General features: G+C 39.2%; 2 protein-coding genes across 3 annotated transcripts in view; one reads left to right on the forward strand and one right to left on the reverse strand.

Annotated features, from left to right (window-relative positions):
• LOC130916354 (kelch domain-containing protein 10-like) lies at nucleotides 1-10,637 on the forward strand. The gene is made up of 10 exons (XM_057837024.1): nucleotides 1-241; nucleotides 1,554-1,646; nucleotides 1,720-1,941; nucleotides 5,782-5,936; nucleotides 6,010-6,158; nucleotides 6,235-6,319; nucleotides 8,587-8,653; nucleotides 8,738-8,785; nucleotides 8,891-9,030; nucleotides 9,472-10,637. Exons 1-10 carry the CDS (start codon nucleotides 157-159, stop codon nucleotides 9,679-9,681), a joined length of 1,254 nt encoding a protein of 417 aa, XP_057693007.1. The 5' UTR covers nucleotides 1-156; the 3' UTR covers nucleotides 9,682-10,637.
• The window catches only part of LOC130916353 (uncharacterized), a 19,316-nt gene continuing 4,658 nt past the window's right edge, over nucleotides 8,781-23,438 (reverse strand). The window contains exons 6-21 of one of the 2 annotated variants that reach the window (XM_057837022.1): nucleotides 22,901-23,041; nucleotides 20,751-20,812; nucleotides 20,426-20,581; nucleotides 20,064-20,255; nucleotides 18,759-18,858; nucleotides 18,375-18,516; nucleotides 18,078-18,261; nucleotides 17,903-18,002; nucleotides 14,569-14,702; nucleotides 14,444-14,475; nucleotides 12,423-12,535; nucleotides 12,199-12,353; nucleotides 11,728-11,822; nucleotides 11,580-11,658; nucleotides 11,405-11,513; nucleotides 8,781-11,252 (exon numbers count right to left, since the gene is read on the reverse strand). In XM_057837022.1, the coding sequence (XP_057693005.1) occupies nucleotides 11,179-11,252; nucleotides 11,405-11,513; nucleotides 11,580-11,658; nucleotides 11,728-11,822; nucleotides 12,199-12,353; nucleotides 12,423-12,535; nucleotides 14,444-14,475; nucleotides 14,569-14,702; nucleotides 17,903-18,002; nucleotides 18,078-18,261; nucleotides 18,375-18,516; nucleotides 18,759-18,858; nucleotides 20,064-20,255; nucleotides 20,426-20,581; nucleotides 20,751-20,812; nucleotides 22,901-23,041 (1,868 nt within the window). In that variant the 3' untranslated portion in view covers nucleotides 8,781-11,178. The remainder of the gene's footprint in view (nucleotides 11,253-11,404; nucleotides 11,514-11,579; nucleotides 11,659-11,727; nucleotides 11,823-12,198; nucleotides 12,354-12,422; nucleotides 12,536-14,443; nucleotides 14,476-14,568; nucleotides 14,703-17,902; nucleotides 18,003-18,077; nucleotides 18,262-18,374; nucleotides 18,517-18,758; nucleotides 18,859-20,063; nucleotides 20,256-20,425; nucleotides 20,582-20,750; nucleotides 20,813-22,900; nucleotides 23,042-23,438) is intronic. The other variant, XM_057837023.1, reaches the window with a different exon arrangement.

Raw genomic sequence — 23,438 nt, forward strand, 5'->3', positions numbered from 1 at the left:
CACTAACAACAGCAGAAACTGGCGTGTATCCTCAACTGTGTTATTTCTTAACATACTTCTCTTCTAATGGTGTTCCTCGTTAAAAGGCCGTTTTGGGGGGCTTTGCGTTGACATCCCCAATTGAAACTTCTATGTCGGTGCTACCGGTTCGTTAACATGTCTACGCCGTTGCAGGACGAAAGCTCGACTCAGCTCAATAAGTTTGAGAAATTGTCATGGAGGCCCTCGGGTAGAGATTCAGGTGTGTAAACCAAAGACAAGTGCAGTAAAGCGCGACGTAGCCGCTGTAGGTGTCAATAATACTAATACGTGAAATCTGTTTATAATGGTGTACATTTCGGTCATATGAACTCATCAATTTACCTTAATACAACACGCACACACTTGCTAAAGCTCCTAGCTTCCTAGTTCTGTTACTATACGTTCCAAGTACAGTAGTCATTGCTGGTATAATCTACAAATCGATCACACGTCACTGATGCACTGCTTTAAAGACGGAATATGTTTCTTTTCGTGGACGTGTATAGGCTTATCGGGACTTCAGTCACAATGGGCACTTTATTAGGTACCCCTGCACTGCATCATCTTGTCTATTTTGTCTACACTTGGTCTCCACTGGAGTCCCAGAACAATTGGTTTTTATAGCTATGAAAACAGTACGGTTCATCAATTATGTGTTAGCTTCATCTCCTGCTTTCAAAATGTGAAGGGCGTGACTAATACACGCAAGTTCTAATTAAGCAGGACACGTTGGTTGATTCCTGTATCATCTGTTGTATTTTGCCACTCAATTCCTTGTGAGAGAACGGCGGGATGTGCAAAAAGTACTTAACAATTAAAAAAAAAAAAAAAAAAAAAAAACTGAACAGGACCTGCGCATTCAAAAGTTTAGAAAAATTAGAAAACCAAAATCAAACCCCAGACCACTAAAAACTTTTTAAATAAATTCGTAATCTAGTGAGTAAAGCACTGTTAAATAAAATGGCCTTTGATGCTCATTAGATAGAGTGTGCACCTAATGTTGTACCTATGGACTGCAATTCTGTTCTTTATGGCAGCTGTTTGAGCCTAGATTTCACTCATTGACTGCCATTGACATTGATTGTCATCAAGTATCAACTGGGATGGCTGACATTGAGGAATCATGTCTCACTGCCATTGACGGCGACGGATGTCCGATCCAATTGGGGGGCTGGCAGCGATTGAATGATTGCTGCCAACTCTCTTAGTTAAAATGGATCGGACGTCTTTCGCTGTCAATGAGTTAACATCCAACTTGAGGTCAATGTACTAGTATGTGCTTTGGCCTCTTAGGACAACTACATATTACTAATCTGTCAAGATTGTGCACTAGTAGAAGAGTATGTACTGGTAGAATAATTGTGCCCTGCTATTAACATTTTTCCCTCTCTATGGAATATTTGCTCATATGAGTAGGATAACCCATGATATTGACATTATCATATAAAGGATATTGAAAAAATGCTGAAACAGCTTGCTATAGTTCATTGTGGTCGGATGTTCAAGTTGGGTGACTGTCTTCATATTAACAGGCTTCAAGATGCGGGCTCGCTGGCTTCAGGCTCGACGCATCTTATCCCCCGCGTTCCCCAGCCTTCGCATCCCGAACCGGTTTCTAAGGGAAGGTAATGTGTTTTAGTTTCCCCAACACACTCCAGCCACAGAGGTGATCCATTATAGCGCTTTAAATTTTTACAGGACCCTGGGTGCCCGCGGCCCGTAGCGGACACCGCTGTGTAGCAGACAGCACCCACCTATACGTGTTTGGCGGCTACAACCCGGACTTCGGGGAGGCAGGCGGGGCAGAAAATGAAGATTTTCCTCTCTTCAGGGAGTTATGGAGGTTTCATTTCGCTACCGCCACCTGGCACCGTGTTCAGACAGAGGGTTACATTCCCACAGAACTCGCTTCCATGTCAGGTAAGGGTTGCTACCTACTAGGGCTGGGCGATATGGCCTTAAACATGTATCACGATAAATTGAGCAGATTTATCTCGATAACGATAAATGACGATAAATTCGCCCAAGCGGACTGTTATATAATTTGAAAATCTGAATCAATGCATGAAATACAGATTAACTATTTCTTGTTGATTTGTTTACCAGCATTCAATTTGATATACTGTATTTAACAATTGTACATGCAGTCTAAACATTAAATTTATAAAAATTTGGGCTGTCAAAATTATCGCGTTAACTGGCGTTAATTATTTTTTTTAATTAATCACGTTAAAATATTTGAGGCAATTAACGCACTTGCCCAGCTCAGACATATTTAAATGTCACTAGAGTGAAAGGCCCACCTGTTAATTGTGTTTTGCGGAGTTTTGCTGCCCTCTGCTGGCGTTTGGGTGCGACTGATTTTATAGTGTAAGTAATTATTGCCATCAACAATGGTGGGCTACTAGTTTATTTTTTGATTGAAAATTTAACACATTTTATTAAAACGAAAACATTAAGAGGGGTTTTAATATAAAATTTCTATAACTGATTTAGAACTAAATTAATTGTTATAATAAACAAATACAGTCCTTATGTACCGCATGTTGAAAATATATATCCATCTTGCGTCTTATCTTTCCATTCCAACAATAATTTAGAGAAAAATATGGCATATTATATAGATGGTTTGGATTGCGATTAATTACGATTAATTAATTTTTAAGCTGTAATTAACTCGATTAAAAATTTTAATCGTTTGACAGCCCTAATAAAAGTTAATTGTAAGCAATAAGAATTCAAGTATGAACATTTATAACAGCGTGTATGACTTGAACAATGTACATTGTCAAAATCAATATGCCTGTGCAAACATGTAATTGTAACACAAATGACTTGCAGCTTGAACAGTACACTTCAAAAAGACAACTTATTGTTAATGGCTGCTGTGATATAATTATTAAATACAAGTGTTTACTTTATGGTTTAAGGGTCCCCCCCCCCCCCCCCCAGTGCATTTTTTCATAAATGCACGCACAATAAAAATAGCTGGGGCCATTTCTCGGTCATTATAAGTTTCGCCGTTGGATTGTACTTTATGCAGAATTCTTTACCATCACAAAAGCTATCAGAGGAATCACACACACAGACAGATACAAAATAACGCCACATAGTAATTGCTAGATGCAGTCCGTGCCCAATCCACTCATTAAGTTCAGCCGTTTCGACCAGGTTAGAGCCTCTATCCGACTCCATAACGTTCATTTGTAGCGTTAGCCGCTAGCTAGCGTTAGCCTGGCTACCAGTAGAAAGCACTGAAAGCACCATCTCCGGAAATCGTGAGAACAAAGGAGGACAGCGGGTGAAAGCCCGTCTGGATGCCACCAAGACTCTACTAAATGTCGGTTGAAAGTTTGGTGAACCTCCCTTAAGCCACACTCCATCACGTTTTGCTTGTAGCGTTAGCTGCTAGCGTTAGCTTACCGGGCTTTTGTTTGATTGGCTTCCTGATGATCACGTGACTCCCTACGTAAGCACATTCACTGCTTTCTTAAAGGGGAATGAACATAGACGAACAACACAGAATCAAAGCGGGATGAAAAGACTATTTTCTTGTTTTATTAATTTACCGAATTTACCGACATGGTCAAAATTACGTCGGTCATCGTTAAGAATTTCGGTGACGGTAAATTTTCGGTTTACCGCCCTGCTCTACTACCTACACTGGAAAAGTTTTCCTACAATGAATTGGGCACATTTTTACATTTTGAATTAAAACTAAGGAAGGTGTTAGCATCTTTCCCCGACATGAAATATTAAGGTCACAAATATTGTGATAGGCTGGACGCAGCACCACAGTATCGTCACTCAAATAATCTTCCAGAGACATCTGACAATCGCCTTTTTTTGCTTTGACGGGTGTCCAAACATTTTTTTGCAAGGGCTGCTTTCAGAAAAATTGAAGGACACAAGGGCCAACTTGAAATCTTTCCACTTTCATTTGTTAAACACAACGATATATATATATCGTCTTATCATTCAGCACTTGTATGTATGTAATATGTGTACAGGTATGTAGTATATATTAGAGCTGTCAAGTGATTAACATTTTTAATCGCAGTTCATGACATTTTTTTATAGTTAATTTGTAGTTAACTTGCACTTGTTTGTGAAAAAAAACTGATTTTTCCCCCATGTTTTATAAAATTTTAAGATTTACCATTTACCGTCAAGCAATTAAGATTATTCGCATGTAGTCCATAGTTAAAGCAACACTAGGTAAATTTTCAACCATTATAAATATTTTCATAACATTTGTGATATGTCGACTGACAACTAGTTGAATGACACCTCTTTTATATCTTGAGGGGATCTGTATCACTTTATTTATTATCGGTTTAATATTATTTATGTATTAAAATGGGGGGGGAAAAGGTAAAATTGTTGAACTCATTAAAACGCATGTCTTCCAAAGCATTTGTATAGTTAATCTGTGCATTTCAGTGGGGGTTACACCAGTCAATCCATCTTAGAGTAGAGGTTAGATTTTGTGCCCGAACCCGAACCGACCGGCCCACAATTTAAGCATTCACGTTCGGGTCAGGTCGGGTCGGGCCGCCATGCCGGACTAATAAATTATTTTAAAAAAAAAAAAAAAAAAAAATGGAGAGCATGCTCTCTGTATTGCGCTTTTGCTTGTGCGTGTGCACGAACGCCGTGGCGCCGGCCGCTTTTTCTTCTTGTCCTCACGGCCGAGGCGCCGCCCTCTCCTGTTCCCTCTCCTTGTCAGAGAGGCGCGTCCATGTGAGAACAATATCCCACACACTCAGAAATATGTTTAACAAACTTTCCCAGCGTTATTTCGTTGTGTGAATGCTTTGATAATTCTAAAAAAAATATGTAGATTATTTAAACATTAAGAAAACTTGCGTTTTTTTCTGCCAACTCGAAGAAATGAATGAAATTGCTGCTGCTGCGTTTTTTCCGCGTCACTCCAAAAAAAAAAAAAAAAAATCGGGTTTTTCGGGCTCGGGCCTGCAAATCTAGTTAAGTGATCGAGCTCGGGCCGGGTCGGGCCTCAATACCAGCGGGCCGTGTCGGGTCGGGCTGGATTTTTTAGGCCCGAACTAGGCTCTATCTTAGAGTGCCACAATTTGGGTTAAAACGCCAAAGTTACGTTTTGCCTGAGAACGTGGATTTCACCCCAATCCTACCTTGTCCCTGTATATATGGGCGGATGCGAGAGGAGCGCAAACCGCCTGGAGCCTCCGTGCTAGAGGTTCCTGTGGTGCTCGAGAACATTCACATTCTTTTATTCCATACGTTCATTCACAGTTTATCTGTGCAGTGCAGCTCAATAAATGACAATATATGTCAAAATCTACCTCAAAGTACCACAATGTTTGGGCTGAAAAGCCCAAGTTCCGCTTTGCCTGACATGGGGATTTCGCCCTAAAAATTGAATGACAAAATGGTTTTGCCCCCATCTCGGGCGGCCCGACAGCTGCACATGTCACTTTACAGTATTTCCACCAAAACCTGCTCAAAAACAACCATAATAAATTGTGCCAAGTAGTTGTCACACTGCCTCAACGTGCCCCATTTTGGCCATTTAAATCCTGAATTAAATTTTGTCTGATAACCAGTATTTCATTCGGGCCCAACTCTGATGGCCACAGGAGCGCGCGCATTGTCTTAAGTCCAAACTACAGGGGATAGGTAGGGCCTTAATTAATCATGTGTTTTAAAAAATTTAAGCAAACACCCTTTGATGCAGTCAACATTCATTTCATTGCAATGTGTATGTGTACCCCTCTCTAGCCGTCTTTCATGGGAATAACCTGCTGGTGTTTGGTGGCACGGGCATTCCGTTCGGTGAAAACAACGGCAATGACGTCCACGTTTGCAACGTTAAATACAAACAATGGAATCTGCTTGTCTGCAAAGGAACAAAGCCCAACAAAATCTACGGGCAGGTAACTACAATGATCTGATGACAGGGTTTTATTTAGTAGACAGCCCAAAACAAACTGGACTGTCACTTTGCAGGCAATGGTCATAATAAATGGCTACCTGTACGTTTTTGGAGGGACGACTGGCTACTTTTACAGCACAGACCTGCACAGGCTAGATCTGACTACCAAAGAGTGGTGCCACCTTAAGCCCAACAATGTCCCCACAGATCTACCGGAAGAAAGGTGAAACTAGAGCTTATAATAAAAACTGGTTCAAAAGGTGTGACATAATGTAACTGTTAAGTGTATGATTGTAAAGGTACCGACATGAACTAGCTCATGATGGACAGAGGATATACATTCTGGGAGGCGGGACTTCCTGGTCATCGTATTGCCTGGACAAGGTAAGGATTCATATTGGTACCTTAAAGCAGACTCCCTCTTCCCCAACAATGTATATTTTGTCTTGCTACTAGTGACAACATTTTGATAGATGTTGTGTTTGAGGAACAACAAATTTACATGAAATTTCATTTATAGCAAACAGCTGCCATTTTTTCCAATACCACCTTCTGCTGTCGATCAAAAGTAAATAATGGCTCTTGACGCACAGTTGTAAATTTCAAGTGACCAAGCACCAAAAAGGGATTTAGTGTGTATCTGCTAGGACCATACTAGCATAACAATGGGTTGATGGATTTTTTAGGTTTGTTTTTTTGCAAATACCGTAATTTCCCGAATATAACGCACACTTTTTTCCCCCAAAATCAACTTGGATGGAGACAGAAATATATATATATATATATATATATATATATGTATATAAACTTTTTTTTTTTTTTTTTGACACGGCCACGTTGTGTTGAAGAAACGTATGCGGCGACCCGTTGCCGACCATTACGGTACGTGACGTCACCATTTTGTTTTGGTAATACTTCACTCTAATCGGCCGAATGATTTCGTCTGTGTTAAATTCTACTTTTTTCACTCTTCATAAAGCACAGAATTTAGTTTATTGAACTCATTTGAGTCGACGTTTATTGCAGCTCCGCAACTCGGACCATAACAAACGTAAGCACACACACTTCCTGTGTCCGTCAACTATATCTGTCCCTCGGGAAACTCAAAACCAAATAACAATAGTTCCTATTGTTACTGTCGTGTTGACAGCGATGAGCTCTCACGGATTTCCGACTTACGTTCTCACTTTCATTTTACCGTATCAATCCATGGAAGAAACATTTATTTATCATGATGAAACGAGCAAGTTATACAGCAGCCTTTGAAAGAAAAGTCACATCTGTTTTGTTTTCTCCTGGATTCTGGTAAGTTGGAGAAGTTGTCAAATCATAGTATTACCGTAAATATTGTCAGTTTATGGTAATGTTTTGAACTACCAATCTGCTATGCTTGTGCTGTGTTTCACCGGTCAGTAAAATGACATTTCTGTATCTGTACACGAGGTCTGTTTTCTACAATGATCAAGTAGGTAGAAATCCAGCGTAGGCCTACTGCACCTTAAAACATGTTTTCTCTTTGAGACAGCTGTTGTTGTGATTTGGTCTAAACAAATAAAAGTTGATTTGATTTTATTTGACTAAGAAGTTAGAACACATCCATAACTGAACAGTATGGACATGCAGGTGACAATGTTTTTTTAGGTAACCTATTGTGGTTCCTCGGTTTTATTATTATTATAGTTATTCTTTGTTCCGCAGCCCCTTTGAGCTCAATTTGACCCCCTTGGAATGCTTCAAAATGCACCAAAATCGGCAGGCAGGTCAAGACAGGTGCAATCTTTGATACCATGTAAAGACAAATTCCAATTACACTTTTTTTTTTAAAGGTGAAAGAGGAGGTAACAACGCAAAGGTTAAATCTTGGAACAAAATAGTACTACTGTATATGAATGGGGTACCATACGCGGTGCCCAGACTGTCATTAGTACTACATCCAGTTTTCTTTGGGTGGGCAGAGCGTGTCCGTGGGTGGGCACTGCCTACCCCTGGTAACGCCTCTAAGTGATATGATGATTTGAACAAAATTAGCCTGCTTTTGGTTTTTCCAAAAGGGGAAAAATACACAATCAGAGTTGGAAGGCCAAAAAGTAGGGATGTCCCGATCGCATATTTTTGCACCAGAGTCGGAGTCACCTGATTAAGAATCTGCCGATACAGAGTCCCAATCCAATACTGATTTTTTTTTATTTTTATTTGAACAAATGTTCCATACATGTTGCAGTACTGTACTTTTTACAGTACTTCCTCTTCCGCTTTTTCCAGGAGTGTTGCAGAGTATAATACGTTTATATTTTTGTATCTTTTGACAATACCATTGTATTTCTGGATTATTTTGTTACTTTTTAGCCTTTAATAGGTAAAATATATAATTTACTTGCCAGATCAAAGCTACAAACCTGTCAATCATCGCAAATTCCAGCTGCAGTGCTGAACAAAAAGCAGCAGGAGGGAAAGTGAGAAGCTGTATAAGCATGAAACAGAAAAAAATATATATTTTTAAAATTCCTTTTTAAAATCCTTTTTACCTTATTCCAATCAGGTGATCGGAACATGTACCACAAAGTGTTGGTTTGTTGTACTATTCTGATTTGTCTTGGCAAAATTAACTAAAACTGTCCTAATTATAACATCCATTTGTAACTTTTTTGCAGATTCACGCATATAACCTGGAGACAAATTACTGGGAGGAAATAGTAACCAAACCCCATGGAAAGCTAGGTTGGTGGGAGTATCATTTTGCATCTTAATGCATAATGCTTATGCATACATATTATTCACTTTTATTCATGAATTTAATAACAGGTTATCCTGCTGCACGTCGCTGTCACAGTTGTGTACAGGTTAAAGATGGTAAGATCTCGTTGATGTCAACCTTGGCTAAAACATTAATCTTCTACCATTTCGCTTCAAAAATAAAGAAATGTTCTACTTCTACCTTGCCGTTCCATCTCGCAGAGGTGTTTATATGTGGCGGCTACGACGGGCAGCTGATCATGGCCGACTTGTGGAAGCTCCACCTTGGCACTTTTCAGTGGACCAAGCTACCTGCCGTAATGCCAGAGCCCGCCTACTTCCACTGCGCCGCTGTCACGCCTGTGAGTCATAAGATCAATACTGTAACAGTGATTGGAGGAATTTCACACTGCTCCTATTTTCATTTATACCTTCCAATTCTTCTTCATGTACCTGTAATGTGAGTTATGGGTGGTTAGAAGGGTTGTGCAAAGTGCAAAGAACTACCTAATGTCTCTGAAAAGTCTTTTACATTGAGTGCCCAGTAGGTGTAGAAGCTATTACGCCCCCATAAGCACGCACGGCAACAAGGTTACTGATATTCATAGTCTGACAATAGGATTTTATTCAACTGCTAAATGTCCTTAACAAAGGTCACTCTGCTGGCTCACAGCCACTGTTATGCAGTAGGGCTGTAGACCCTTGCCCAAAAAAGGGAATTTACAAGATATTACAAAAATTTTTAAATTTTTTTTAAAAAATACAAATAAAAAAATAACCATTTTTTCCCCCCCTTCTGTCAGGGGGGCTGCATGTACATCCACGGCGGGGTGGTGAACATGTCCGGTAATCGACGTACAGCCTCGTTGTATAAAGTGTGGCTGGTGGTGCCCAGCCTGCTAGAGCTTGCATGGGAGAAACTACTGAAGACTCTGCCTCACTTAGCTCAGCTCTCCACATTACAGCTGCTCAGTCTGGGACTGCCGCACACACTCATCCAGCGGCTAAAGTAGGGAAAGCACTAACCGCTCCATGATTGGACAGACGAAGGCAAGCATTGCATGTTGAACCATAGGGGTTAAAAAAAATAATACAACATTATTTGGTTTTAACCTTGTCTTCTGGATTTCAACCCGATCTGGTTTCTTTTAACATTTTGTGAAAGTGTACAGACGAGGGATAATTTTAATTTGGTCGACCACATGCGATTTTATGGCCTTATTAATAACTGTTTGCACACTGCACTCAAAATAAGGAAACTCATTTTTTTGTTTCGAACAGGTCCATTTGTTTGTATATTGTTCATTTTTGTGTTGGAACAACAAAGTGCAAGAGCATGGATCTGTCTGACTAAATTAGAATGTTTAGTTTGAGTGTATTACACAGCTATTTTTCCAAATGTATATTTATGATTTTATTTTATTTTAATGGCATCACTGTGACTTTCCTAGTGCCTAGTCTTTTTTTTTAATTTTTTTTTTAACACTTTCCCCCCAGCTCTTTTGGTGCCTTTTGGATGTTCAAATTCCTTTTTACGATCGACTCGGTGCTTGTTGAGTACAGGATACACTTCTAAGTGACTAAGTTGTTTTAAATCACTCTGCTGTTTACTATTAGTGATGTTTTCTTGTTTTTTGTTTAAACCAAATTTTGTCTGAATGTGTAATATGAAACTTTCTTTCTAAACTGGTACGGTTTGAAAAGCACATTTTTACTAAACTTCTGGACACATTACGCATTGTTTTTTTTTTTGTTTTGTTTTCCACTATTGTGTAAAATGACTGAGAGTCCCCTTCTATTTGTTCAAAGTTGGACTTGCTCGTGTCCGAGATGTTTGTAGTTGTGACGTTCGAGATCTCTACTGCATGTTGGCATGTCACTGTACTTTTCACAAATGTTTCCTTAAAGGCACATGTGATGATGTACATTTTTTCTAGTTCCTGTTGTGCAATAAAACTCGGGCAGACTATTTTTTTTCAAAACACATCTGGTGTTGTATTGCCACATTCACGCATACAGGTATCTTTTCTGCAAAATATCAATATCTTGACACATTGACAGAACAAATTTTTTATTTCAATCCACCTTGTCCACCAATGTCCCTCCAAAACCTAAAAATACTGTTAAAAACCAAACAGTTGGCTCTAACACAAGTTCATCTCAAACTACCACAAACTTATTTCAGTAGTAGACGCGCCTGTATACTACACAATAACAGTCACAGGAGTGCTGCGCATTTAACTAACAAATACTGCATTGACAAAATGTCCTGAAAGGATTAGAATTTAACATTTGTTTTAAACTCTTTATGTGTCTTTGGGATTTAAAGCAACACCTGTAATTTTTGCAAACATTGCACAAATGCTAATGTATTGACGCTTGGATTAACATAAAATGTGGTGTCCTGGTTGGTCCACCACTTAATACAGACAATGAAGGTTGCGTATCAAAAACACAGCTTATTTACTTAAAAAAAGTTACTTGAAATGTCATAACGTAGGTCCTCTTATTCAGCAGCCTGCTGGTGATGGAGCAAAGTAATAGAGAGCCATTAGGATCAGATAGACAACTACCAGAGCAGTTCCTGTTTCCCCCAAAAAAGAAAAAGAAAATACAAAATACATTTTATACAACTTGATTAAAATGTTTTCAACCACAAGTAGCTATGCCTAGGCCCATCTCATGTTACAAATTATTTTGTACTTTCACATCAACCAGCTATAAATAAATACATACCTTGAAAATAATCAGACTTTCCGTCCATGAAGATGTAGTTAACTAAAATCACACTGAAGATACTGGTCCAAAGGTGCAGGTCGCTGAATAAGAGCACAAAGCCCACATCCTGAAAAAGACGATACTGTTCACATCAATCAAATTATTTTCGCACAGTACAAAATGAAGACCTTACATAGAAGGCGTTGAACAAGACCAGGATTGGAATCTGGAGCATGCAGACTTGTACAGCGATACAGCTACCCACTTCTAAGCTGAAGGCAAAAAAAAATCATTTGAATGTCAAAGGGCACCTTTTTAACTTGTTTTCTTTACGAGGATACCTGAGACTTATGTTGTTCTGAAGTGCAAACTGGATCCCGTTGACAATTTCAGGGATTTCGGAAACCATGGCGAGAACTGTGACCCCGATAAAATACTGGAAAATAATACCAGGTGAGTGAAAAAGGCAAACCAACCAGCTACAACAAGGTGACCAAGTACTAATATTTTGTCACTGTACAGTACTTGTCTTTTTCAGTGCTATTGACAGTGATAGAAGTCTAATCTCGTGGCCCTTTTTTTCCCTCTGCCGTGAATTTGAATTAGCTTGTCACGAGTAGATATCCACAATGTTAATTTGCTGCCAACCCTCCGAGTTCAAATGGATTGAACGTCAAAGAAAACCAATGAGTTAAGCAGAATTGTAAGGTATTCCCACATTATATTTATCTGATTTTTTAGTCTCCCCAAAAATCTGGAAACAGATTTCTATATTTCCTCCCAAAGTAAGCACCTTTGCCTCTTTCACCCACCTGAGAGATGTTGGGCTGATTGAGGATGGGCTGGATGTGTTCAGTGGCCAGGTCAGCACAAGCAGACATTAGCAGGGTGGCCATGATAAGGATTAGCATAGACCTCCATCTGGACCAGTGAACCACAGCACCACCGTGCTGGTGCTGGCCCCTTTCTGGTTAGAGAAGACCTTGTGAATTAGCACCGATTAACAGGTTTTGATTCTGGAGAGTCAAAGTCCCACCTTGTCCGTCTCCGACATGGATGTCGTAGATGTGGGAGTGTGTCTTAAGTGTGAATACCAGTCCAATGATGTAAGCCACGGGCAAGAGGGCAGAAACAGTGTACACCAGGGGCCTAACAACAACACAGATATGGAGGTGGGTGGGGAATGTGAAAAGTTATGACGCCACCTTATAAAACAGAATATAGCCTCTGTTAGATTTTTCTACTGTAAAACAAATTCATTTACACAGTTAAAGGGTACCACGGATAGAAAGACATGTAATCCTTAAAAGATTCATGTTAGTATGAGTTATAATAATTTGCTATTAAAACCCCTCTTAATGTTTTCGTTTTAATAAAATTTGTGAAACTAGTAGGTCGCCATTGTTGTTGACGACGCAATACACCCTGGGCGGTCACCTCACTGGGCGGCGCTGCCGGGCAACAACAGTGTCAAAAAAAAAAAAAAAAAAAATACTTACTCACTCTTTAGCTACATAAACATATCGTCGGTTCTGCCCTTCCAATTTGAACCCGAGCGGAAAAGTGATGAGCAAGACACCACTGTTGATATTTCCCAAAACGAGCAGCAAAAGCATGTAAATGAAGGTCTCCAGCGGGATATTGAACCCGCATTTCCAGTGCGACACACGAGCGCATACACCACAGGACTATACTTACGCTTGACGTTAGAGTCATGAGTTTCCTTATAAAGCAATCGCCATCCACATGCGTTACCTGTCTCTGTGCAGTAAAACCTGAAAAGGAAACGCAACTGAAAAGAAAGCGCGGCTGGCTTGACCACGGAATTAGAAAAAGTGGCGCACTTCAGACAGCAAGCAGACAACAATTACAAAGGGATTGTGTATAAGGGTTTATTGAACACAAAAAAAAGAACCTGCGATCGCGAAAAGGGAGACAAAAAGGGTCCACGACAGTAGGTCAGGATTAAAAAAAAAAAAAAAACAAGGGAAAAGTGCGGTGAGAGGCAGACAAACAAAAAAAAAAAACAAGGCAATGATGCAACTAGCAACAAATGGATATACAAACTGTCAAATGGGAGCAAGTCAATTCTCGGCAAGCTGCCTAGGATCGGTTTAGAGACACTGCTGATGAGCTGGAATTGGATGCAGGTACGATGTTGGGAACTCATCCCACAGCTCTGTAACAAAACAATCTAACCAGCAGCAGAATGTGACAAAATCATGCCAATTGTCATACTAGCTTTGCTTGCTAGCTAACACAGCTATTTTCCCAGTCCAGCCCAACAGTGTCATCACCCCAGCGTGCATTGCGTGCGTAAAAAGTGGCACCCTCCGAAGGTCAAAACATGTACTAACATTATAGATTTTTAAATCAATGGCAATAATAAATGTGTTTCTAATAACATATTTTAGTAAAAGAGAACAATTGTAGCTTATTAGAGCCTACAAGTCTTTAAATCCGAGGTTCCCTTTACAGTTGGGAAACACTGGTCGAGGAAGACGATACACATGTCGACGTCAATTCAGAGGGGGATACTGGAAATAGAGTCTGGGTGAGTCAGGGCTGGATGAAGGAGTTCCCCAAAAAGGAACAAATGTTTTTAATGTTTCTCATTAATTTTGACCAACTTGTTGGTCCAAGTAAAGAGAAGCTCAACATATCATTAGCTTGAGCTATGTTAGGTCATAAGAGATTAAATAAAAAATAGAAAAAATAAAAACAAACAAAATATTAAATATCCAGGGTAAAATATGTGCATGCCATACTCCCCCACACCAAAATGTATGAATTAATCATTTATTTTGATGATTAAATACAATTTGTTGTATTTTTCTATAATATAAATATGTGCGGGCCACACCTTTTTTCAATTTGTCTTTTTACTATTCTTCATATCAGATGAGGGGCCACAAAATATTATCCCACAGGTCTCAAATGGCCACCGGTCCACATGTTTGAGAGAAGTTATGCAACACCTTTTTTGTGTTTGCAACATTCAAACAAAACAGAGGAAAACATGCGTTCTGCTTGTGGAGAAGAAATGAAATGTCTTACTCAACATGGTGATGGAAAAGTGTGCTGTTGTTCTGTTGAATAGAAAGAGTGACACAGTCTGATATAGAGTGCCCTGCAGACTATAACACCTTGATGACATCTTTTGATATCAAAAGAATGCTCACCACATCATAGTGGCAATTTTGGCAGATGAATGGGCCGCTGGTGTTACTAGTGGTGTTTGCTGATGTGGAGTTGGTGCACGAGTCGCACACAAAGTTCCCATAAGCCTTGGAGAACAACGTAGGGGCGAAGACACCTGAAGTTGGAATGACAGTAAATGAACCTTAAAACTTTCACACTGCCACGCAATAGGTACAGTTCCACACTGCGATGGACCAGGATTGCAAATCACAAAAATCAATAAATAATTTACACCCATTGTGTTTTTACAAGTGATGGAAAATATACAGTGGGGCAAATAAGTACTTAGTCAACCACGAATTGTGCAAGTTCTCCTACTTGAAAAGATTAGAGAGGCCTGTAATTGTCAACATGGGTAAACCTCAACCATGAGAGACAGAATGTGGGAAAAAAAAAAAAAAACAGAAAATCACATTGTTTGATTTTTAAAGAATTTATTTCCAAATTAGAGGGGGAAATAAGTATTTGGTCACCTACAAACAAGCAAGATTTCTAGCTGTCAAAGAGGTCTAACTTCTTCTAACGAGGTCTAATGAGGCTCCACTCGTTACCTGTATTAATGGCACCTGTTTTAACTCATTATCGGTATAAAAGACACCTGTCTACCTCAGTAAGTCACACTCCAAACTCCACTATGGCCAAGACCAAAGAGCTGTTGAAGGACACCAGAGACAAAATTGTAGACCTGCACCAGGCTGGGAAGACTGAATCTGCAATAGGTAAAACGCTTGGTGTAAAGAAATCAACTGTGGGAGCAATTATTAGAAAATGGAAGACATACAAGACCACTGAAAATGTCCCTCGATCTGGGGCTCCATGCAAGATCTCACCCCGTGGCATCAAAATGATAACAAGAACGGTGAGCAAAAATCCCAGAACCACAGGGGGGGACCAAGTGAATGACCTTCAGAGAGCTGGGACCACAGTAACAAAGGCTACTATCAGTAACACAATGCGCCGCCAGGGACTCAAATCCTGCGCTGCCAGACTGTCCCCCTACTGAAGAAAGTACATGTCCAGGCCCGTCTGTGGTTCTCGAGAGAGCATTTGGATGATACAAAAGAGGACTGGGAGAATGTGTTATGGTCAGATGAAACCAAAATAGAACTTTTTGGTAGAAACACAGGTTCTAGTGTTTGGAGGAGAAAGAATACTGAATTGCATCCGAAGAACACCATACCCACTGTGAAGCATGGGGGTGGAAACATCATGCTTTGGGGCTATTTTTCTGCAAAGGGACCAGGACGACTGATCTGTGTAAAGGAAAGAATGAATGGGGCCATGTATCGAGAGATTTTGAGAGAAAATCTCCTTCCATCAGCAAGGGCATTGAAGATGAGACGTGGCTGGGTCTTTCGACCATGACAATGATCCCAAACACACAGCCAGGGCAACAAAGGAGTGGCTTCGTAAGAAGCATTTCAAGGTCCTGGAGTGGCCTAGCCAGTCTCCAGATCTCAACCCCATCGAAAATCTGTGGAGGGAGTTAAAAGTCCGTGTTGCCCAACGACAGTCCCAAAACATCACTGCTCTAGAGGAGATCTGCATGGAAGAATGGGCCAAAATACCAGCAACAGTGTGTGAAAAGCTTGTAAAGAGTTACAGAAAAAGTTTGGCCTCCTTTATCGTCAACAAAGGGTACATAACAAAGTATTGAGATTAATTTTTGGTATTGACCAAATACTTATTTTCCACCATGATTTGCAAATAAATTCTTTAAAAATCATACAATGTGATTTTCTGTTGTTTTTTTTTCCCACATTCTGTCTCTCATGGTTGAGGTTTACCCATGTTGACAATCACAGGCCTCTCTAATATTTTCAAGTGGGAGAACTTGCACAATTAGTGGCTGACTAAATACTTATTTTCCCCACTGTACATACATACGGCTGTATGGACGTAAATGCATACATAGATGCTTTAGTTCATTTAGAGGTGGGCATCCAAAAAATAAATGCTGCAGTATGTTCAGTAGTATTTATAAAACCACTTTATTTCACTTTAGTGTTACTACGTCTAGATGTTGATTCATAACCGCTTCAGATGATCTAACGCTGTGATATAGCGTTTTCATATAGTATTGATAGCCTGGTCTCAATTACAATTAATATAGTTTTTTAATGTTATTAATCATTATTTTTATGTATTTTTTATCTATTAAAAATTTAGAATTAATAAAAAGTTGTTTTTTTATATAATAAAAACAGAAATACACCTCAAATGAAACAACAAAGTTGTAAGGGTTGCCATTGACAACGATAGACATTAGGAGTGGGTACCTCACGATACGATACGATTTGCGATACAAAGCTCACGATAACAATGATCTGACGATATAGCGACACAACGATTTTCGATACAGTGGTCAGGAAATCATTCTAGGATATTCTACAAAAAACTAATAAACAGAAAATCAACCTTCTGCTGTGAATTGGAATGAGTTTATCACTAGTAGACGTCCAATCCATTTGAACTGGGAGGGTGGCAGCGAATGAACGAAGCTGCCATCCCTCCCACTTCAAACGGATTGAACGTCTATGGCCGTCAGTGGCAGCCAATGTGAGGCAATGAGTAATTTTTGGCCATTTAAGGTCATTTACCTGTTGATTTTCAGTTCATTCCTGTTGATTTTGGGGTATTTTATGGGTCACTTGCTGTTTATTTTGCGTCACAGAACAGCAAGTGACCTGGGAATCACCCAAATGAATAGGTAGTGACTCAAACTCAACAGGAAATGACCTGTAAATGCCCTAAAATGAAAAGCAAGTGACCTCAAAATGCCCCAAAAATCGGACCAAATGGTTGTGAATGCTCTGGTTTTAAATGAACGAACGTTCCCAGTCTAAATGGATTGGCCGTCGAGCACCGTCAATGGCAGCCTTTTTTTTTTTTTTTTTTAATTGACACCTTTTTAAAACGATATCTTGATTCTTGACAGGAGCATATCGATAACCTATTGGGATACAAAGTATCACGATATATCACCATTTCGATATTTTGTCACACCCCTAATAGACATCCAATCCGTTTAAACTCAGAGGCTTGGCTATAAATGCCCATCTTTCAGGGCTACTGATGGCACTAGACGTCCAATCCATTAATTCTTTGCCAGCTCTCGCAGTTCAAATGGACTGGACGTCTACTAGTAACAAACTAATTTAATTTCACAGCAGAAGTACGATCACTGGAAGCCTTCCCAATCAAAATGGATTGGACGCCCAGCACTGTCCGTGGCAGCCAATGAGACATGATCTGGGTTATACAGAAAAGTCAGATAAGTCCCAACTGCATAGCCCTCCACTGTCTTTCAGTTACCTCCAACAGAGATGAAGAGAAGCGCAGAACTCACTCCTGTGCAACGGCTGTTAAATCTTTGTTCACGATGTCTCAAACCTCCAATTATCATACAGACTCCCTGCGGGAGGAAACAGCGGCATTTGTACAATAACTGGGATGTTCCCCAGTGTGTGTAGAAAATATGAAGCCTCACAGGGATGAAGAGGATGCATCCGAGAAGGGTGCCAGTCAGTGCTGCCTTCACAATCTCTTGCAGGCATGGGTTGGCTGCCCTGTGGCCCCTCAGCAGAGCCGTAATGTAAAAAGTCAACTCAGTGATGGAACCAAAGGTGGCGTTAACGACGGCGCCCACGGCAAAGTTACTCTGGGCAGAAATGCTGAAAGGGTTAAGAAAGGACAAAAAATAATTATGTTAAAGCATCCTTGGACCCCAAGCATTTTAAGAAGCATTGGTTTACATTCACTTGATAGTCAGGAGGTGTGCCCTCACCTGGCAATGCCCATGCCAATGTAGTAAGACAGAGGTATGATGGAGGCAATGGCTATGGCGAACTTGACGTCAGAGCTGGCGTACCGATTTTCTCTGTCGATGTACCCGATTATCAGTGCAAATATGACAAGAGGGAGAAGGTCTGGATGGAGAGTCAAAGTTAATAACTTAGTGTTAGTTCAGTGCGAGTTTCTGAATAAGAGTTGTGGTATACAGCAGCTCTATGTAAGTGTCATCATTTTGTGTTTGACTGTTGGTCTTGCGCAAGCTGCACAAGCAAGCTGTTATTCTCCTTGTTAAAATGTAAGAACAGTAGCTTCTTTTGTATGCACTTTTGATAAAAAGTGGATTGAATAAATGAATATTAACAGCATTAAAGGATACTGACGGCAAATACATTGATGCCATCTACAGTATACTTGTAGTAGTACCAGTTTGCGGCATGGTAGCAGCACAGCAGTGTCCGGCTCTCGTAACCTTGACACTAAAGTACAAAAATTAATAATGTCAATGACTGTTACCAGGTAACAAAGTTGTAATGCAATAAATTAGGGCTGTCAAACGATTAAAATTTTTAATCGAGTTAATTTACAGCTTAAAAATTAATTAATCGTAATTATTCGCAATTAATCGCAATTCAAACCATCTCTAAAATATGCCATATTTTTATGTAAATTATTGTTGGAATGGAAAGATAATACATCAGTACTGTATTTGTTTATTGTAAAAATAAATCCACAAATGGCATTATTAACATTCTTTCTGTTAAAGTGATCCATGGATAGAAATACTTGTAGTTCTTAAACGATAAATGTTATAGTTACAAGTTATAGTAATTTTATATTAAAACCCCACTTCATGTTTTCGTTTTAATAAAATTTTTAAAATTTCCAATCAAAAGTAGAGTTAATATAATAATAAGAATAAAAATAACAATAATAAAAATAGAGTGAAAAGTTTTACGTGTATTTTGCATAGCTAAATTGATATGGAATGCCAGTTCATTTTGCATTGTTGTTTAAGTGTGTGTCAGAATAGGGCCTCATTATTATAGACTGAAGTGCTTTTCTTTTTTAGAACTTTTTTTTTTTTTTTTGGGGAGAGATAGGAATATTATTTTTGTTGTGCTTTCACTAAACGATACTTATGTTTATTGTGAAGGACAAGCTTATGCCAATAAACTGCACGGTCCAAAGAACGCCTGTGTCCACTCGCCTTTACTGTATGGCACAAGTATTTGATACACTGCCAACGGGAAAACCCATTGGCAGTGTATCAAATACTTGTTCTCCCCACTGTATCTGTACATATCTTACCTAAAATAAAACAAGAGACACATAATTGCCACTAAAAGAAAGGAAACTTACCAAAATATGTGAGAAGCACAAATAGCAATTTGCATTGCATTGTGAATACAGCATAAACGTCTCACAACTACTAATTCTCCCACGTTTAGAAGACATATCATGAGTATGGAACGGCGCTGCCCCCAAGCGGCCGGTGGCATTCTCTTCACTCTTAATGTCCATAAACGGCCTCATTGTAATGTTTGAGGCAATATGCCAGCGGGTCATTCATTGCATGCGTTAATTGCGTCAAATATTTTAACGTGATTAATTAAAAAATTAATTAACGCCCATTAACGCGATAATTTTGACAGCCCTAAATAAAATACATTTATTTCCTTGCCTTCCTTTGCGAGGTGGCTGACACACAAACTTCCTCTGGAGGCAAGAGAAGGATGATGCCTAAAGTGCGTGCGTTCATCTTGGCTACAGGGATGGTGAAGACCAGAATCCAGGAGCCAAGGCAAACCACAGAGTGGATAATAACCAGAGGAGGATATCCCAGCAACAGCCACAAATAAGTGGAGAAACGACACTAAAGACGACAGAAGCACTCAGTTTTCCAAATTATGAGCAATGGGCGTACAGTATAATACAGTGAATCCAACAAAATTTTCCCTTTGTGCCTATCATTATTGCGTTTTAAGCGATCATTTTAAAAAGTTATTTTTTTGAATATTTTTTGTAGTGATTTAAATGTGTTACCCAGTAACCAGTTTGCGCTTGTTGCTGTGATGCCTCCTCTGGGACGGGGCTCTCAGTAGGTGATGGCAGCAGCACCGGAGAGCTATCCTCAATCCATTCCACAGCACACTCACAGTCAGGCATTAGCTCACAACATCTGTGAAATCTGTGTCCAATCTGCATGAAAACATCTCCAATATTAGAAAGTGTGACTCTTGAAATAATAATCAAGCATTGTTGCATATGGTGTGTATCTAAACAAAGAACATTGAACAGACTGGTGGAATTTTTACAGGGTAGTTGGCTATGGCGTAACATTCTCTTAGTTCCATGCATAATGTTATACCTGGTAAACTAACTTGCCAAATGGCCACAGGAAGTAACAGGCCAGCTTCCAGCAGAGCTTTCCTTAAAAGACAAACAGTAGAAAAATGAAGAAAGTGTCAAGACTAAAGATGAACTACGTGATTCATCATACCGACACTGTGCAAATTGATTTTTAAGCAGTCTATTTTAATGGATTTTTACTGTGTATACAGGCTAGTCCAAATTACGAGGGTCGTACCACATTGACTGCATCATGCCAGTATCAGTGAGGTTAAAAAGAAGAGAGTATCTTTTTAAAAGCAAGAAGAAGATTGCATCCCATCAATGTATTAAACTATCAGGCATTGCTGTGCTAATATTTGCTATCCCCGCATTGCAAACAGAATATTATGAAAATTTTACATTGTTTGTGCTGTTGAACTGTTTGGAAAAGTAGTGGCAGTTTGAAGGATGCTTAATTTTGTCAATATCTATGCTAATTTTCATCAACCCTTCCGTAGTACAGGGTGGGGCTGAGCAACTTGCTTATTTAGATCAGACGCCCTGAAGCGATGGTTGCTCTAAGGATGGTAGGGATGGACTTATTTGAGAGGGTGGGGCTTAAAGTTAGGTTCTTAACGTGCGTTAGTCATTTTGTGTTTATTTTTCAGGAACCCCAGTGAGCATCATGGAGTGGACGAAGTTATTTGCATTCCGTAAACATTTCAATATTGCCCCCCGTGGTCGTGTTCCTCGCCGGAACAAATGGCGAGCCAAATTTTACGTCAGATGTCGAAAAATTCGTGTGTCGAAGCGATCGTATGTCGAGGTACCATTGAATATGCTAGAGGCGTGCGAAATTTCCGATTCTTAGATTATTCGCGATTCGGCCGTGGAAGACTTGAGAACGATTCACAAATATCCAAATTCCGATTATTGAATTATACCAGGTAAAGCAGAAGTAAAATACAGTCAGCGTGGTCTTTGGGACGCAATGAGGAATGGACCGAGAGTAAATATCATGTTCAACTCATGCCGTTAGATAAAAAAACAATCATACCTGACGACGGCCGCAGCCGCTACAAACAACGCCCAGTTGCTAGTTGCTACAAACATACGGCTACAGTAGATATCATATATATGTAGAACTAGATGCAAAATGACAGACGACGTCAGTGTTAGAACATGTATTATTGAACAGAGATGCGAGATGCAAAATGATAGACGACGTCAGTGTTAGAACATGTATTATTGAACAGAGATGCGAAATGACAGACTTTCCGGCGTAGGTAAACAGCCGCCATCTTAAAGCAGTAGACCTCTCTAGAAGGCTCTGTTGTAGCGAACCTAATTAACTTTTTATCTAAAATACTCCTAAATTGGCAGAATCTTGTCTTGAATCTATCTTTAAATGATGAAATAGTTTTAAAACTTTGACAAAAGTAGACAGAAGGGAAATTATGGAATAACGGGAGCAATTTTAACAACTGTAACAGTTGATTCACAACATTAAATTAATTGAATGTAGTTTAAAGCTGCTGATACAGAATGGGGACTGGAGTTTTTTATTTACTGTTATTTTTGTATTTTTGTTTACTGTTATATGTTAACTTGATACTGAAATAGTACTTTGGTTTAGCCTGAGAGGATTTTTGAACAATTTTGGAACTAATGTACAAAACATTTATTAAAAAAAAAAAAAAAAAAAAAAAGGAGGGGGATGAATCAATAATCGTTTTATAATCGAATCGGAGCCTCTGAATCGTAATCGTAATCGAATCGTTAGGTGCCCAAAGATTCCCAGCTCTAGTATATGCTGTAGTTTACCCCTGTGAAAACAGGGTCGAAATGGCACTTTGACTTTCAAAGGTTGCAAACCCCTGTTCTACATTGCAAAAAATGCCACTTCTAAAACAAGTAAAAAATTCATAACAAGTTTTCATAACAAGTAAGAAAATTCTGCCAATGGTCTTACTCTTAAAATAAGACATACATTCAGGACGTTCATCCTGAATGGATGTCTTATTTTAAGAATTCTTACCATGACAAAAATTGCTTGTTCCATTGGCAAAATGTTCTTGTTATAAGCAAATCTGATCTCATTTCACGTAATTTTTTACTCGTTTTAGAAGTGGCATTTTTTTCCAGTGTAGACTGTATTATTGCGGATATAATGGGAATTTACTGTACCTGTACCAGTAATGGTCCACCTACCGTAGGGTGCACCAATGACAGTGAGGAACATGAGTGTGCTCACCAGCAGGTACACAAGCGAGAGCCACCAACCAAATATAAACACATAAAGCACATTTCCACAGGTCAGGAGATGGCCTGCCAGCAGGACAAAAAAAAAACAAAAATAAAGACTATGTTATTGGTTGAATTAAAAAAATAAAATAAAATTGTGGATGTTTTCGAAGAAAATGAACCATTTTAAATCAGCTAATATACATATAACAGCACACACTCTTGAGTGTATTTGCACAAGACTTGTTGGGCAAACAAATGTATACAAAATTTATATTTTCCTAATCTTTTTTATTTAAATATAATAAGATAATTATTTTGAGGATAAATTAATAAAGAATATGACCGTAACTTAAAATGCAAAAAATACATTACTGTACTCTTGATGTAAAGCACAGTGGACTAGATTAAAAAATATCGCTGGGCTGTATATACTTTGTCCGCCCCTGCTCCGGATGAAAGTATGCCTCACTATCATACT

Source organism: Corythoichthys intestinalis, chromosome 5 (assembly GCF_030265065.1).
Source record: "Corythoichthys intestinalis isolate RoL2023-P3 chromosome 5, ASM3026506v1, whole genome shotgun sequence".
Classification (NCBI taxonomy): Eukaryota; Metazoa; Chordata; class Actinopteri; order Syngnathiformes; family Syngnathidae; genus Corythoichthys; species Corythoichthys intestinalis.

Coding starts and splice junctions, on each gene's coding strand:
- LOC130916354 (XM_057837024.1), top strand. CDS start 157: ATGTCTACGCCGTTGCAGGACGAAAGCTCGACTCAGCTCAATAAGTTT. Junction 5,937..6,009: donor CCAACAAAATCTACGGGCAG/GTAACTACAATG, acceptor GTCACTTTGCAG/GCAATGGTCATAATAAATGG. Junction 6,320..8,586: donor CATCGTATTGCCTGGACAAG/GTAAGGATTCAT, acceptor ACTTTTTTGCAG/ATTCACGCATATAACCTGGA.